This window comes from Naegleria lovaniensis, assembly GCF_003324165.1.
Source record: "Naegleria lovaniensis strain ATCC 30569 chromosome Unknown tig002, whole genome shotgun sequence".
Taxonomy (NCBI): Eukaryota; Heterolobosea; class Eutetramitea; order Acrasida; family Naegleriidae; genus Naegleria; species Naegleria lovaniensis.
The window spans coordinates 260,764-272,449 of record NW_025407824.1 but is presented as its reverse complement, the minus strand read 5'-3'; the positions used below and the strand labels follow the sequence as shown (position 1 = coordinate 272,449).

The window sequence follows — 11,686 nt, the reverse complement described above, 5'->3', positions numbered from 1 at the left end:
AAAAATGAGTCAGCCCCGCATGGAAAGTGTCAAATTGATGGTAGGTAACAAGACTTTTCCTCTCATTTGAATGTGATGACAATATGAATTTATTTTACATTATCATCATCACGATTCACCTGTTCGTCATCTTTTGCGGAATTTATTTTACCAAATCTGTCCATATGATGCTGCTGTCAATAATCGCCTTCTTCTCGTCCAACAACAACAATTCTTCAATTTCTCTTCTTCGTTAAATATTTCGTAAATAGACGGTTGGAGATGGTGCAGTTGGTAAGTAAAACAAGAAGAAGATTCAATTTCATCATCATTATCAACTGAATCATCACAATGATTACATTTTCATTTTAGGTAAAACATCTCTCCTCATGTCCTATGCTCTTGATAAATTCCCAGAAGACTATGTACCAACTGTTTTTGATAATTATGTAAGTTGGTGAATGATTCAATCAACAACAATCGAATTCTCAATGATTGTGTAACACGCACACAATTCATATCTTGATCCCGTGTGATGATTTTCTCTCTTTTTTCTATGAAATATTATCACCTACACGATTACTTGTCAATTATTATTATTATTAAATTCATATGAATCATCACATACACTAAAATCTACAATAATGTGATGATGTATATACTCGGTCAAATCACATGGACATCAAATTCTCTCTGACCATATACTTGTCTATAATTCAAATATCCATGACATTTGTGTGAAATGATTTTGTGTGTGACCCATTTCTCTCATACAGACATGTACAATGGTTTACAATAAGAATATTCACGTGTCTCTTGGGCTATGGGATACAGCTGGTCAAGACGATTATGAACAAATGCGTCCTCTTGCTTTTCCGGGAACTCATGTTTTTCTCATTTGTTTCTCATTAATTAGTAGATCAAGTTTTGAGAATGTGGATTCACATTGGATTAAGGAAATTAAAACATTCTCTAAAGATGTTCCATTTGTGTTGTGTGGAACGAAATTAGATTGTGTTTCAGGTAAGTTTTTATATGAAATGAACCATGTGTGAGATATATATATATTTGGTTTTTTTTGAAATACACACGTGTGTGTGTGTGTGAATGTGTGAATCATGAAATTTGTGTGATGATTGAAATGAATATTATGATGGATATATGTGTGTAAAATGGGTGAATTTTACAAAATACATGAATGGTGGTCATATCCAATGGATTGTAAATTTAATGAAACTCTATGGTGAACTCTCCTATCACACAATGAAATCATCTTTATTGAAAATGATTCTCTCAAAAATCAATTATCGAATTCTCGCGTACCCATTCCATCATCATAGAACCTGAAATTCTTAAAAAACTTGAAGACAATGGTGAAAAACCAGTCACCAAAGAAGAGGGAGAGTCTCTAGCCAAAAAGCTAGGTGCCTATGCATTCTGTATGTGCAGTGGTAAAACACAACAAGGAATAACAGAAGTATTTAAAAAAGCAAGTGAAGCTGGATTATTATATCAAGGAATTCTTCAAAAATCTGATCTCGAAGGAAATAATACTTCAAACACTACCAAGAACCCAAATTCTACACAAAATCCAAACACAAATTCAAGAGGAGACAAAAACGATGGTTGTTGCATCCTAATGTAAACTTTTGAATATATTTATACGTTTATTCAATCAAATATATTATTATTCTATTGCTACTACTTCTTGGTGTATGCACCATTGATATGATTTAATTCTGAAACACCACGAGTGGTTGTTTCACTGTTGTTGTGGCAATCATTTGTGTGTGTGTCGTCACTCCAATTCCTTAATGACAAGTTCTGGACAACGAAATGGCAGCTTGGATAGCAAAGATCATCACATCTAGTTTGTTTCCTCCTTTGAAAGTAACATTCCATCTTTGTTGACCTACCGAACTTTGACCTCTTATCACTGGACCTGATTTGTCAAGTTGCTAAACTCATTAAAGGTGCGTACTCATTCAAAGTGTTTTTTTGAAAAAACATTCATTCATGCCCTATTACAATCAAGTAGCTGGTGTTTCCACGGTTCGTGATCACGGACCCTATTCTCATCCACTCTCAACCATTATCACTGGGATTATTTTCACAACGTTGGGTTGCATTTGTACAGTGTTGGCCATTCTATTAGTAATATTTTATGTTTTTTGCAGGAAAGAACGATATTGTGTGCCGTTGGTGGCTCCCATTGTTTTGGGTTCTTTTGGGCCAAGTTTACTGCTTGCTGGAATTATATTTTGCATTTCGGGGGCAAAGCATTTCTCTCGAGTGAGGAACATGATGAAAATGTCTCAAACCAATCATTCAAAGATAGAATGCAATGATGATACGGGGAGCAGTAGGACCAACAGCATGGGGTCACAGTCCAGGACCAGTACAACCATTGAACCAATGAGTGTAAATGAAAATATTTGTAAACAGATTGACAATGAGAGCAATAATTCAACGTCTTTAGTTGTTGCAGCACAACCTTCTGTCAGTACCATTGCACAAGAAATTCAACCAATCACAGACGATAAGGTTTGAGATTTCTTGAAAAATTCGTTGAGTTTATCAATTGCATGCACTCTCAGAGGTCACTACCTTAATACTCATTGTTTGCATTTTGCTGATCAGCAACCGATTTAGATTTTCAGAAAATTGTGTGCTTTCAAAAGTAAAAGAGTAGTACGTTCCACAGTCCTTCAGTCTTCCGCTTTCCTTAATTTTCTGAGCTCTTTCAGTAGGAAGGATTTCATCAATGCATTCTTTTGCAATGTTCATCACCCTGATAGGCAAAACCAGTCTTGAAGTGCTGGTGATAAAAGCTTCTTTCCATGTTAACATATCTGCCAAGTTAGGATTTTCTTCACAATATTCTTCAGGTTTAAGGACAGTATTATCAAAAGAGTCGTTTTGAGCTCCTGAATTTTCAATAATGTTTTCAGCTTGATCTTTTGTTGGAATTAATAATCCACGTACACTTCCAAATAGAATGTCTTCTTTAGCAGTTACCACTTGATTAGAGGAATTGACAATGAAAAAGTTGGAGCTAAGTCCTTCTCTAACAATTCCATTGCTTTCACACATGATCACTTCGTTAGAATCTTTCGATTTACGTTCATACAATGCATTTCGTTCAGTAATCCAAATACTATCTTTTGCGTTTCCAAGATGACATCTACTACCAGGTAAAAGGTCTACAAGTACTGGTTTTGAGGGCCTCTCACCAAGTTTTGTAATATGAGAATATAAATCAAAAGTTGTAGAGATATTCATTTCGTTTTCAAAGTCGTCTCCTGATGATGAGATTTGATGATGATACCAAACCAAGAGTAATGTAATTTTAAGCTCATCCATTGGAGCAGTTGGACAACTTTCTGCCAATATTTGTACTGGATCTATGGCGTCCACGTTGTTATAATATTCGCAAATATCTTGCGATAAAATTCTTATTGATTCTTCAAGAAACAATTCATGCGTTTCATTGTTACTAGTATCAACTGAGGACAACAAGGAAAGAGGATACATTCCAATTCTATTATTGTCTTTGATAGTATTATTATAATTTTCAATTAATAACTCGGAATTTGGTGATTTCTTGCTAATATCCAAATGTTCATCTGCAATCATCTTTGTTGTGCTGTATATTAATCGATGAATATGAAATTTAAGTTGAAATACGGAATGTCTATGAAGCGTTCTCATGGTTGTGTACGCTCCTCTTGGAAAATTTAAAAGAAAGTCCGAAGCATTGGTTGATGCATCAAACTCTTGTACTCTCTTTCCATTCTTAAATAGCATATTAATAGCTCCCGTTTTCATTATTTGTTTTACAAGTTGCTGTTGTTGGTGTTGAGGAGACATCTTTGTTTCTGAAGATTCGCTAGTGCTTGTTATGAAATATTTTTTAATGATGATGATTCGCGATCTTTTCTGGGTTAATTTTAAACACAAAAAAATGTTATGCTCCAGTGAACAGCAATCACACACAGATTGCGAGCACAATCATGACGATGACTTAAATTTGGAGTTTGATGAAGAGGAAAATATTGAACCTTGTTTACTAATGGACGAGGTGAACCAATGTTCAATTTCTAATTGGTATTATTTATATGATGGAAAAACAAATCCACAAATCACTCCGAAAAGAATTACAATATTGACCAAAATTATCAAGTTGGAGGATGATTTTATCGAGTACTTAAAACAAGACGGTGTCGTTTTGCCGGCATCGGTTGATACTAAAAAAGTGGTTCCTAATTTTGAAAGCGATAGCGATGAAGAGCGAGAAAAGTATGCCAATAGTGATGACGAAGATGACGAGAATAAGGTTCCCGAATTTACAGCATTGCAATTGCAAATAGCGGATGCCTTAGACGAGTTTGAAGAAGTTTTTCCAAAGATGAATTGGAGTGCTCCAAAGGATGCCAATTGGATGCTTTCTGAGTCATCTTTATTGAGATGTAAATCGATTGAGGACGTATTTCTAGTGCTCAAGAGTTCATCATTTGTTACGCACGATATTCAAAAAGCCTATAATAATTGCATGAATTATAAGCCTGAGAGCGAAATTAAGCGGGTTTTAGCATTAAGAAAATGGTATGACGTGAATCCATCTATGGAGTTTAGATGCTTTGTCAAGGATAGAACTCTTATTGGTATTTCTCAGAGAGACATTTCGAATTTCTACAAATTCCTTTTAGTCGACTTGGAAAACGTTACTGAAAAATTAGTGACATTCTGGGAAAAGTATATCAAGCACTCGTTCCCTCTCTCTCAGTGTAAGTGTGATTCAACATGCAATTATTTATTTACAAATTTATTTCACATTGCAGATACCGTTGATTTATACATCAGCAGAACAGGTGCTGTGTTTATTGTTGATTTCAATGTTTTTGGCCCTCCAACAAGCCCATTACTATTTAACTCTTTTAAATCTGGACATTTATCTTCAGACTCTAAGGAATTGGTTGTCAAGGTTGTTGAGAATAACGAAGGAGTCATGCGACCAAGCTTCAAAATGTATTCTGGTGTGCCTGATGACTTCTTTTCTGTCGACAATGCTCAAAATTTACAAGAATTTATTGAAAAGCAACAAAAGCTTCAACGAAATGAAAAATAAACCTTTTCAGTGCCATCATAATTTACACGTGTCTTGACCAACAAGGCTTGTGAATTCCAAACACACAAAAAAATGTCCAACTCCACCATTGCTGCCACACTCGAAAAACTTGTTGAGAAACAATCGGAAATAAAATCAACACTTTCCAAGTTGAAAGAAGAATTAGAAAATATTCCCAACACAGACAAGAATGCTTCAAAAATTACTAATTTACAACAACAAGTAGATAAAACCGAAGAACGATTAAAAAAGCTCGATGAAGAAATTTCTCATTATCGGTGGGAAAATGCTAAAACTGGTATTTTCAGCCTCATCATCATGATTGTAATTATTATTGTGGTTTTAATTGTTGGAGATCAATTAGGATACTTTTCGTTACCTCAATTAATTGCAAGTGTATTTGAAACAAAAGAAAAAGATGTAAATGAACAAATCAGAGAAATGATGGCTAGGCAAAAGGAAGAGTTTGAGTATGGCATGAGAAATTTATAATTAATCTATAAAATTTACTGTAATTGCATTTCTAAAAACGTTTGTATGATTTCATTGTGAAATGACAGTGGTTGGTGACCTTACATTGTAAAACTAAATTAGAATGGAAATATTTAATAATTATTTCAAAAGTTGTGAACTTGGAAATGTTAGGTTCCCACATCCAACGATTCGTTTAACAAAGTTTCGAAAGACGTTGTTGAATCGTTACAATTATAATCATCATATTGATTAGAGTTCTTTTTATCCATCTCATTGACCATTTCGCGAAACGATTTTCATCAACTTGCAAAATAAGAAAGACTGACACGCGCTGAAAACCCGATTCAAAAAAAACAATTATCTCATTGTTCACAACAGAGGTCCGTTCCTCATCATCATCATAGCCAATTTTCACCACAACCATGCAACAGCAACCTCCAGTCTCTGAGGCGTCCAAGATGGCTCCTACCACCTATGCGTTCCAATCTCAATACGCTCATTCATTGAGCAAATTCTCTACTACTTGTGCATTGCCAGCACAATTCATTCAATTCCATGGAGTTTCTCAAGAGCAATATTCCAAATGCTGCCAAAAGCTTGATGCCATTTTAATAGATTATTATGCCATTGAAGAAAGAAAGCAAACAATTTTAACAATTTGTGCTGTTCTTGGAATCGGACTCATTCCATTGGTGGCAGTGATGATTTATGTTGGTTTAGATGAACTCTTTTGGAAGAAGAGTCGAGATAGAGAATTGAGAGGCAAATTGCAAGCTGTGGTGGATGAAACCAACACGAATTTTAAACCATATGGTGCATGGCTTGCGTTGGATGTTTCACTTCAAACCAATACTTTTGGAGTTCCTTTGGAAAGTTATGAATTGAAAGTTATTTCATTTAGAGTTCAATTACCTCCCAATCAACCTCTTGCATCTCCTGTTAAAATATATGAAACAAAGTCAACATTTAATAAGGAATGCCGTTGCTTTGATGTCTATTTACCAGAAACAATTTCACAACAATTTGGATTATCAGCTGATGAATGGAAGAATGCAATTAATAGAATGAATAGTGAAACAGAAGCGAGCTTACAAGTTTTCTACAAGTATATTACTGCTCCATTGTATTGGTCAATCATTGTTTCTGCTCCCTTGTTGGGAATTCCATTTCTTCTTGCTTTGCCTTTTCTTGTTGTTTACTGGATTGCCATTTACTATGCTACAGTCAAGCCATTTAGTGAAACTGCTGAAAAGGTCAACATCCCTGCTATTGTGAAGGAACAAAACGAGAAAGTTTTCAATCCAAAGGGCTTGCATTTGAATTTAGCTTCTCAACGCTCTGGAACAAATGCGTTGAATTATGCCACAGTCACTACTCTTCAATTATTCAAGCAATAAGTATTGCATAGGGAATTACAAAGCACTTCAATAAATTAGACGCTGCACTTGATCACGATCATTTCTTGTGCTTGATTTGAGGGGAGATGAAACGACACAAATGTTGAGTGTACTTTTCTTGTAAGTTCCTCAATGTACATCAGGGCTTTCTTGGCATGATCAATCACATCAATGAATACAAAAATGGAAAAGGGCTTGGCATATGTAAAAAGCTCAGTGAAAAATACTCCCTCCGCTTGTTTTGTGAGATGTGATGTTTCATTACAGACATAGCTGAATAAAAAAATGTCATAGTCAGAAATTCTATCTTTCAACGCTCGATTTAGAGAATTTTCCAAGGATTTTGTTACATCACATCTGTTAAAATTCAAAATTAAGCTGTCTTTGGAAATTTCTTGCAATTTTTCCAGATAATTTTTCCAATTTTTCTCCAAATCAAATAAATCTGACTCAATCAGTACTCCTTTTTCAAATAACTTTGCGAGTAAGGTTTCTTTTAGGACCACAAATGCTGCACTGTCATTTCCTGGCCCACCACCAATGCTAGCAATACGAATATGCCTTTGTGTAGTGGACATGTTCACGTCAGTAAACTCTCGCATCACTGGAATGGACAATATTCCACAGTGATTACACTCACCATCGAGCATGTCCGTAGCAGTATCTTCCGAAATGTTCACTTGAATATCGTTAGACCTTGTACTTAGAATCAGTGCCAATGTTGCAAGCTCAGAAAATTCGTTAAAATTCCACTGCCCTTTCTTCTTTTCCACTAATTGCTTCACTTTTTCATAAACAGTCCTTTCATTGTATGCACTAGCTTTCTTTTTGAACGATGTCAAAAATTCTGTTTTCCACACATTCACCAAAACTTGATACATTAACAGCGCTCTCTTTTTGAATTTACTCTGATAATATTGATAATGGAGAGCTGTCGATGAAAATTTAATTCCTTTTGTATCTGCACTTGTAGAAAGTAATTTCATTAATTCTTGTGCTTGCTCCGTTTCTTGCATGGTAAAAGGCTTTCCATGATTTTGTTTGATGACTTCTTCCAAAATACATTCTTGCGCATAATCAAACCATCCAACTAACATTCAATCATTGATTCCGATAATAAACATGTTGAACAACAACAACTGGTTTGACTCACCTGTGTTTTTACTCACCGATGATGAACGACTTGATGAGCTAGTGCACATGTTGGGCTGTTTCATTTTTCAGTTTTTTAAAAAATGGATATCGAACCTTTTTCGTAACGATGCCTTGAACCGCGTGACTTGCAAAAGCAGCTGTACAGATTCCGATAAACAGGACAGTGATTAGAGAGAATTGTTTCAAACTGATAACATTGTTTTAAAGGAATTTCTTTCATCATGGTGTGGTCAGAAACGTATGCTTTCCCTAAATTTGGAGGTTTTGTGATCTCCCCAAATGCTCAACATGGAAGAGACAACCTCTGAACATCATCAAGATGTCATGCTCATGCTTGTTGCTACAAATTGAATTGTAGTAGCCCTCCGAGGCTGTCAATACTTAGTAATGAATTAGTAGGACTTATCTCTTAAAGATTCAAGCATTCGTAAAAACAAAATTGCCTCTCGCAAACTCAGAGATGATGAAGAAACAAACAAGAATAACATGGATTATAGAGCTATTTCTTGTCATTTTGGCTTTACGTGCTACACTGCAAGCTCAAAACGAATCAGAATTTCAGCTCGTAGTGAACGAGCTTCCATATCCCGAAAATAGGGACATTTCATATACAAATCGAATTAGTCAAAGTTATTATGTTCTCCAATTTGTGTTGGATAACTCGGAAATTGATTTGTGTGATTCGAGTCTCATTGACACAAGGTTGACGATACAAAATTCATCAGCGTTTTTGAACAACTCTATTTGTATTGAATACTTTTGTGAATGTTCATTGGATTCCAATGTTTGTCTGAACTTGACAACTAGTCTCGTCAGTAACACCACGTTTCGAATGGAATACTTCAGAATGATTAATTTTTGTATTCATTGTAACAATTTTCATTCTCAAGAATTTAGAAAGGCAATAGCAAGCAGTAATAGCAACCAATGCCTGTCAAAATTTCCAAGTTATGAAGCGTTGCAAACATCCATGCTTAGCCATTGTAACCATAATATGGACGAACAATCTATACATTCCATTATTGCAAACAGCTCCGTCGTCAATACTACTAATTTCAATATTGGAATTATTGATTGGAGATTTTTTCAACCTGGAGTTTATTATAGCAGTATTTATACTTCAAAGCAATCGAATATAACCACTGATAATACCCTTCATCTTTACAATACTCTATTTGTTTCTGATTTGATGAATCCAGTGATGTGTTGGTGTAGAAATGAATTAGGGAAACGACTTGCGTTTCAATGTGCAGACGCTTACTACAACTTTATTCTTCCGTTCAAGTATATGGGCTCCCCTTTGATAATCATTCTTTTGTTTTCTATTAATTTAATACTTTTCATTGTATATAATATAATCCCACTGACTCTAACCAAAATTCATGCCATTAACTCCCGACTTAAAACCTCAATAGCGAACCAAGCATCCTCAACATTCCTTCCAAATATTATTTTGAAAATATGTTTTGAAGAATTGTTGTTCACCGACTTGAGACCTTCCATTTTACTGCTTCTACTTTGCTCTACACTGCTTATTCTTTTGGAAAATGTAATTCTATTTATTTGGAACTTTCGATTTTTCTATGATGTCGTTGGTCAGACCTCTTAAATGGATGCTTCAGATCACTTGCAGTTTGGTGCTTTTCATTTGCTTATATTACTCTTCTAGTTCATTGGGGACATATTGTTGATTTGCTTGGTTCCTCAAAGACAAAGAGAACTCTCTCTCGACGAAATTGGGTTTTATTGGCAATCATGTATGCATTTAACGTCTTTGCATTGATCGTAGGAGTTGTTGGATGCATAATTTTGGAAGGAACATTTCCCTTATTCGCTGTTGCTGCCATTTGCATGATTGTTTGTCCCAACATTTTAATGGTTGTTTTCAGTGCCTACAGTTGGATTATCTTTAAAAGGTTGAAACGATCTCAGAAAAACATTTCAGAGCTCAAATTCACCAAAAAGATGATACTTTTCAACTTGGTGCTCATCATGTCCTTCCTAGCTGCAGCTGTTTTGCTTCCAACCTATGTTGTAGCTTGGGATTTGTACGGTATTTACGTTGGTCTGTTCAGATCCATGGGTATTGATGTGACTTGCTTTGTAATTTTGCTTTTCATCACTTACATTCTAGCCAACGACGTGGAAATTTCCAAACATTACAGTTCCTCCGTGAGCGACATTCTTCTTTGTAAATGGTTTGAAGAGATCAAGATGAATAGAAGAAGGAGTTCAAACCATAATATTACGACACACCCTGAGGATAATGAGGTGAAACCAGTGAACACCGATTCCAATCCTTCTCCAGTCGTTTAAACGATTCCGAAATTCCATGAATACATCTATTATTCACAAAGCTCGTTCAAGAAAAGCTGAGGTATGACCGAAGACTCTTTGTCACAAAAAGGCAAAGTCCAATAGACATTCAACAAATCTTTTCATAACAAGCTGGGCGGATCATTGCAAGCAAAAAAATGATGCAACCAGCTTTCTTGCTGTCATGCCTCTTATTTCTTGTTTTGGTGTCAAATCTGTCAACCTCTCGAGCTGCATCATCCTCACTTGTGAGATCCATTCAACTCGATGTAGAACCGTACACACTTTCCGAATGGACTCAAAATCAAACCCAAACAGCTGACTATTATTTGGACATGATCGACAAATTGAAACAACTCAAATCTCCTATTCCTCTTCGATTCGCAATTCCAAGGTGGTTTGATGGAATTTCTCACACTCGGAATGGTGTGACTAAAAAATTGAGCGAATTCGTTCAGGACAGGGGCAATCTCATGATTATGGATTATGTAAATTCAGGAACACGAGCTGTTCGAGATGCATCTACTGAAATTCAATACGCTCTAAAATCTGGTACTAGAGTCGTGGTTGGAATTGAAACGATGGAATTACCATCTGAACCGACTGCTACTTATTTTGGAAAATCTTTTCAAGAATTGGAAAACGATTTGAATTTCATTGAAAATACATTTAATGGAAATGCATCCTATGAAGGAGTTGCAGTGCATGATTACAAGTGGTACAAGAATTTCACACAAAATTTCACTCAACCCTTCTCATCTGTAAAACGAGATCTCTATGTGTGGGACAGTGACGTGATTTTAAAAGAATCAGCACGACAAGAATTTCTTTTGACTTGTCCAAGCTTAAGGGAAAGTTGAGAACTATTTATTTGGAATCTGCAAAGTTAATGAGCAACCAAAAGTATTGGAATCAGACTTTGCAATTGTTCCAAAAATGGAATACGGATTTTCAAGTGAATGTTGAACTATTATCAGGTGATACGAAATGGGCACTTCCATCAGGACATGCCAATGCGATTTCCTTTGTGAATGCAAGTATTCAATTTTATCAATGGATTCCATCAGATATTGTCATTGAAAAATCCTCACTTCCACCTCAAGTATCAAAAACATCGTCTCGAGTCAATGGAGGTGAGAGTGTTTTGAACCATCATTGCATGAGTCGCTTCTTGTCCTTCCTGTTATGTGTTTTTTCCATACTTTATACAATGATGAATGTGTGAAGACTTTATAAA

At 35.5% G+C, this 11,686-nt stretch overlaps 8 protein-coding genes across 8 annotated transcripts; 6 read left to right on the top strand and 2 right to left on the bottom strand.

Annotated features, from left to right (window-relative positions):
• Positions 1-4: 4 nt before the first annotated feature.
• On the top strand, positions 5-1,624 carry C9374_006906 (uncharacterized protein; the record flags this gene model as incomplete). Its single annotated transcript, XM_044696818.1, has 5 exons — positions 5-40; positions 252-273; positions 352-428; positions 756-1,002; positions 1,320-1,624. The coding sequence occupies 5 exons, from the start codon at positions 5-7 to the stop codon at positions 1,622-1,624; spliced, it is 687 nt and encodes a 228-aa protein (XP_044555269.1).
• A 932-nt stretch (positions 1,625-2,556) lies between these two features.
• On the bottom strand, positions 2,557-3,849 carry C9374_006905 (uncharacterized protein; the record flags this gene model as incomplete). Its single annotated transcript, XM_044696817.1, has 1 exon — positions 2,557-3,849. The coding sequence occupies one exon, from the start codon at positions 3,847-3,849 to the stop codon at positions 2,557-2,559; it is 1,293 nt and encodes a 430-aa protein (XP_044555268.1).
• Positions 3,850-3,943: 94 nt separating this feature from the next.
• C9374_006904 (uncharacterized protein) lies at positions 3,944-5,107 on the top strand (the record flags this gene model as incomplete). Its single annotated transcript, XM_044696816.1, has 2 exons — positions 3,944-4,766; positions 4,821-5,107. 2 exons carry the CDS (start codon positions 3,944-3,946, stop codon positions 5,105-5,107), a joined length of 1,110 nt encoding a protein of 369 aa, XP_044555267.1.
• A 72-nt stretch (positions 5,108-5,179) lies between these two features.
• Positions 5,180-5,599, top strand: C9374_006903 (uncharacterized protein; the record flags this gene model as incomplete). The annotated part of the gene is made up of 1 exon (XM_044696815.1): positions 5,180-5,599. One exon carries the CDS (start codon positions 5,180-5,182, stop codon positions 5,597-5,599), a length of 420 nt encoding a protein of 139 aa, XP_044555266.1.
• Positions 5,600-6,003: 404 nt separating this feature from the next.
• C9374_006902 (uncharacterized protein) lies at positions 6,004-6,978 on the top strand (the record flags this gene model as incomplete). The annotated part of the gene is made up of 1 exon (XM_044696814.1): positions 6,004-6,978. One exon carries the CDS (start codon positions 6,004-6,006, stop codon positions 6,976-6,978), a length of 975 nt encoding a protein of 324 aa, XP_044555265.1.
• Positions 6,979-7,013: 35 nt separating this feature from the next.
• C9374_006901 (uncharacterized protein) lies at positions 7,014-8,195 on the bottom strand (the record flags this gene model as incomplete). The annotated part of the gene is made up of 2 exons (XM_044696813.1): positions 7,014-8,068; positions 8,132-8,195. 2 exons carry the CDS (start codon positions 8,193-8,195, stop codon positions 7,014-7,016), a joined length of 1,119 nt encoding a protein of 372 aa, XP_044555264.1.
• A 398-nt stretch (positions 8,196-8,593) lies between these two features.
• Positions 8,594-10,449, top strand: C9374_006900 (uncharacterized protein; the record flags this gene model as incomplete). The annotated part of the gene is made up of 2 exons (XM_044696812.1): positions 8,594-9,728; positions 9,803-10,449. 2 exons carry the CDS (start codon positions 8,594-8,596, stop codon positions 10,447-10,449), a joined length of 1,782 nt encoding a protein of 593 aa, XP_044555263.1.
• A 158-nt stretch (positions 10,450-10,607) lies between these two features.
• On the top strand, positions 10,608-11,309 carry C9374_006899 (uncharacterized protein; the record flags this gene model as incomplete). Its single annotated transcript, XM_044696809.1, has 1 exon — positions 10,608-11,309. The coding sequence occupies one exon, from the start codon at positions 10,608-10,610 to the stop codon at positions 11,307-11,309; it is 702 nt and encodes a 233-aa protein (XP_044555262.1).
• Between the last annotated feature and the right edge of the window lie 377 nt (positions 11,310-11,686).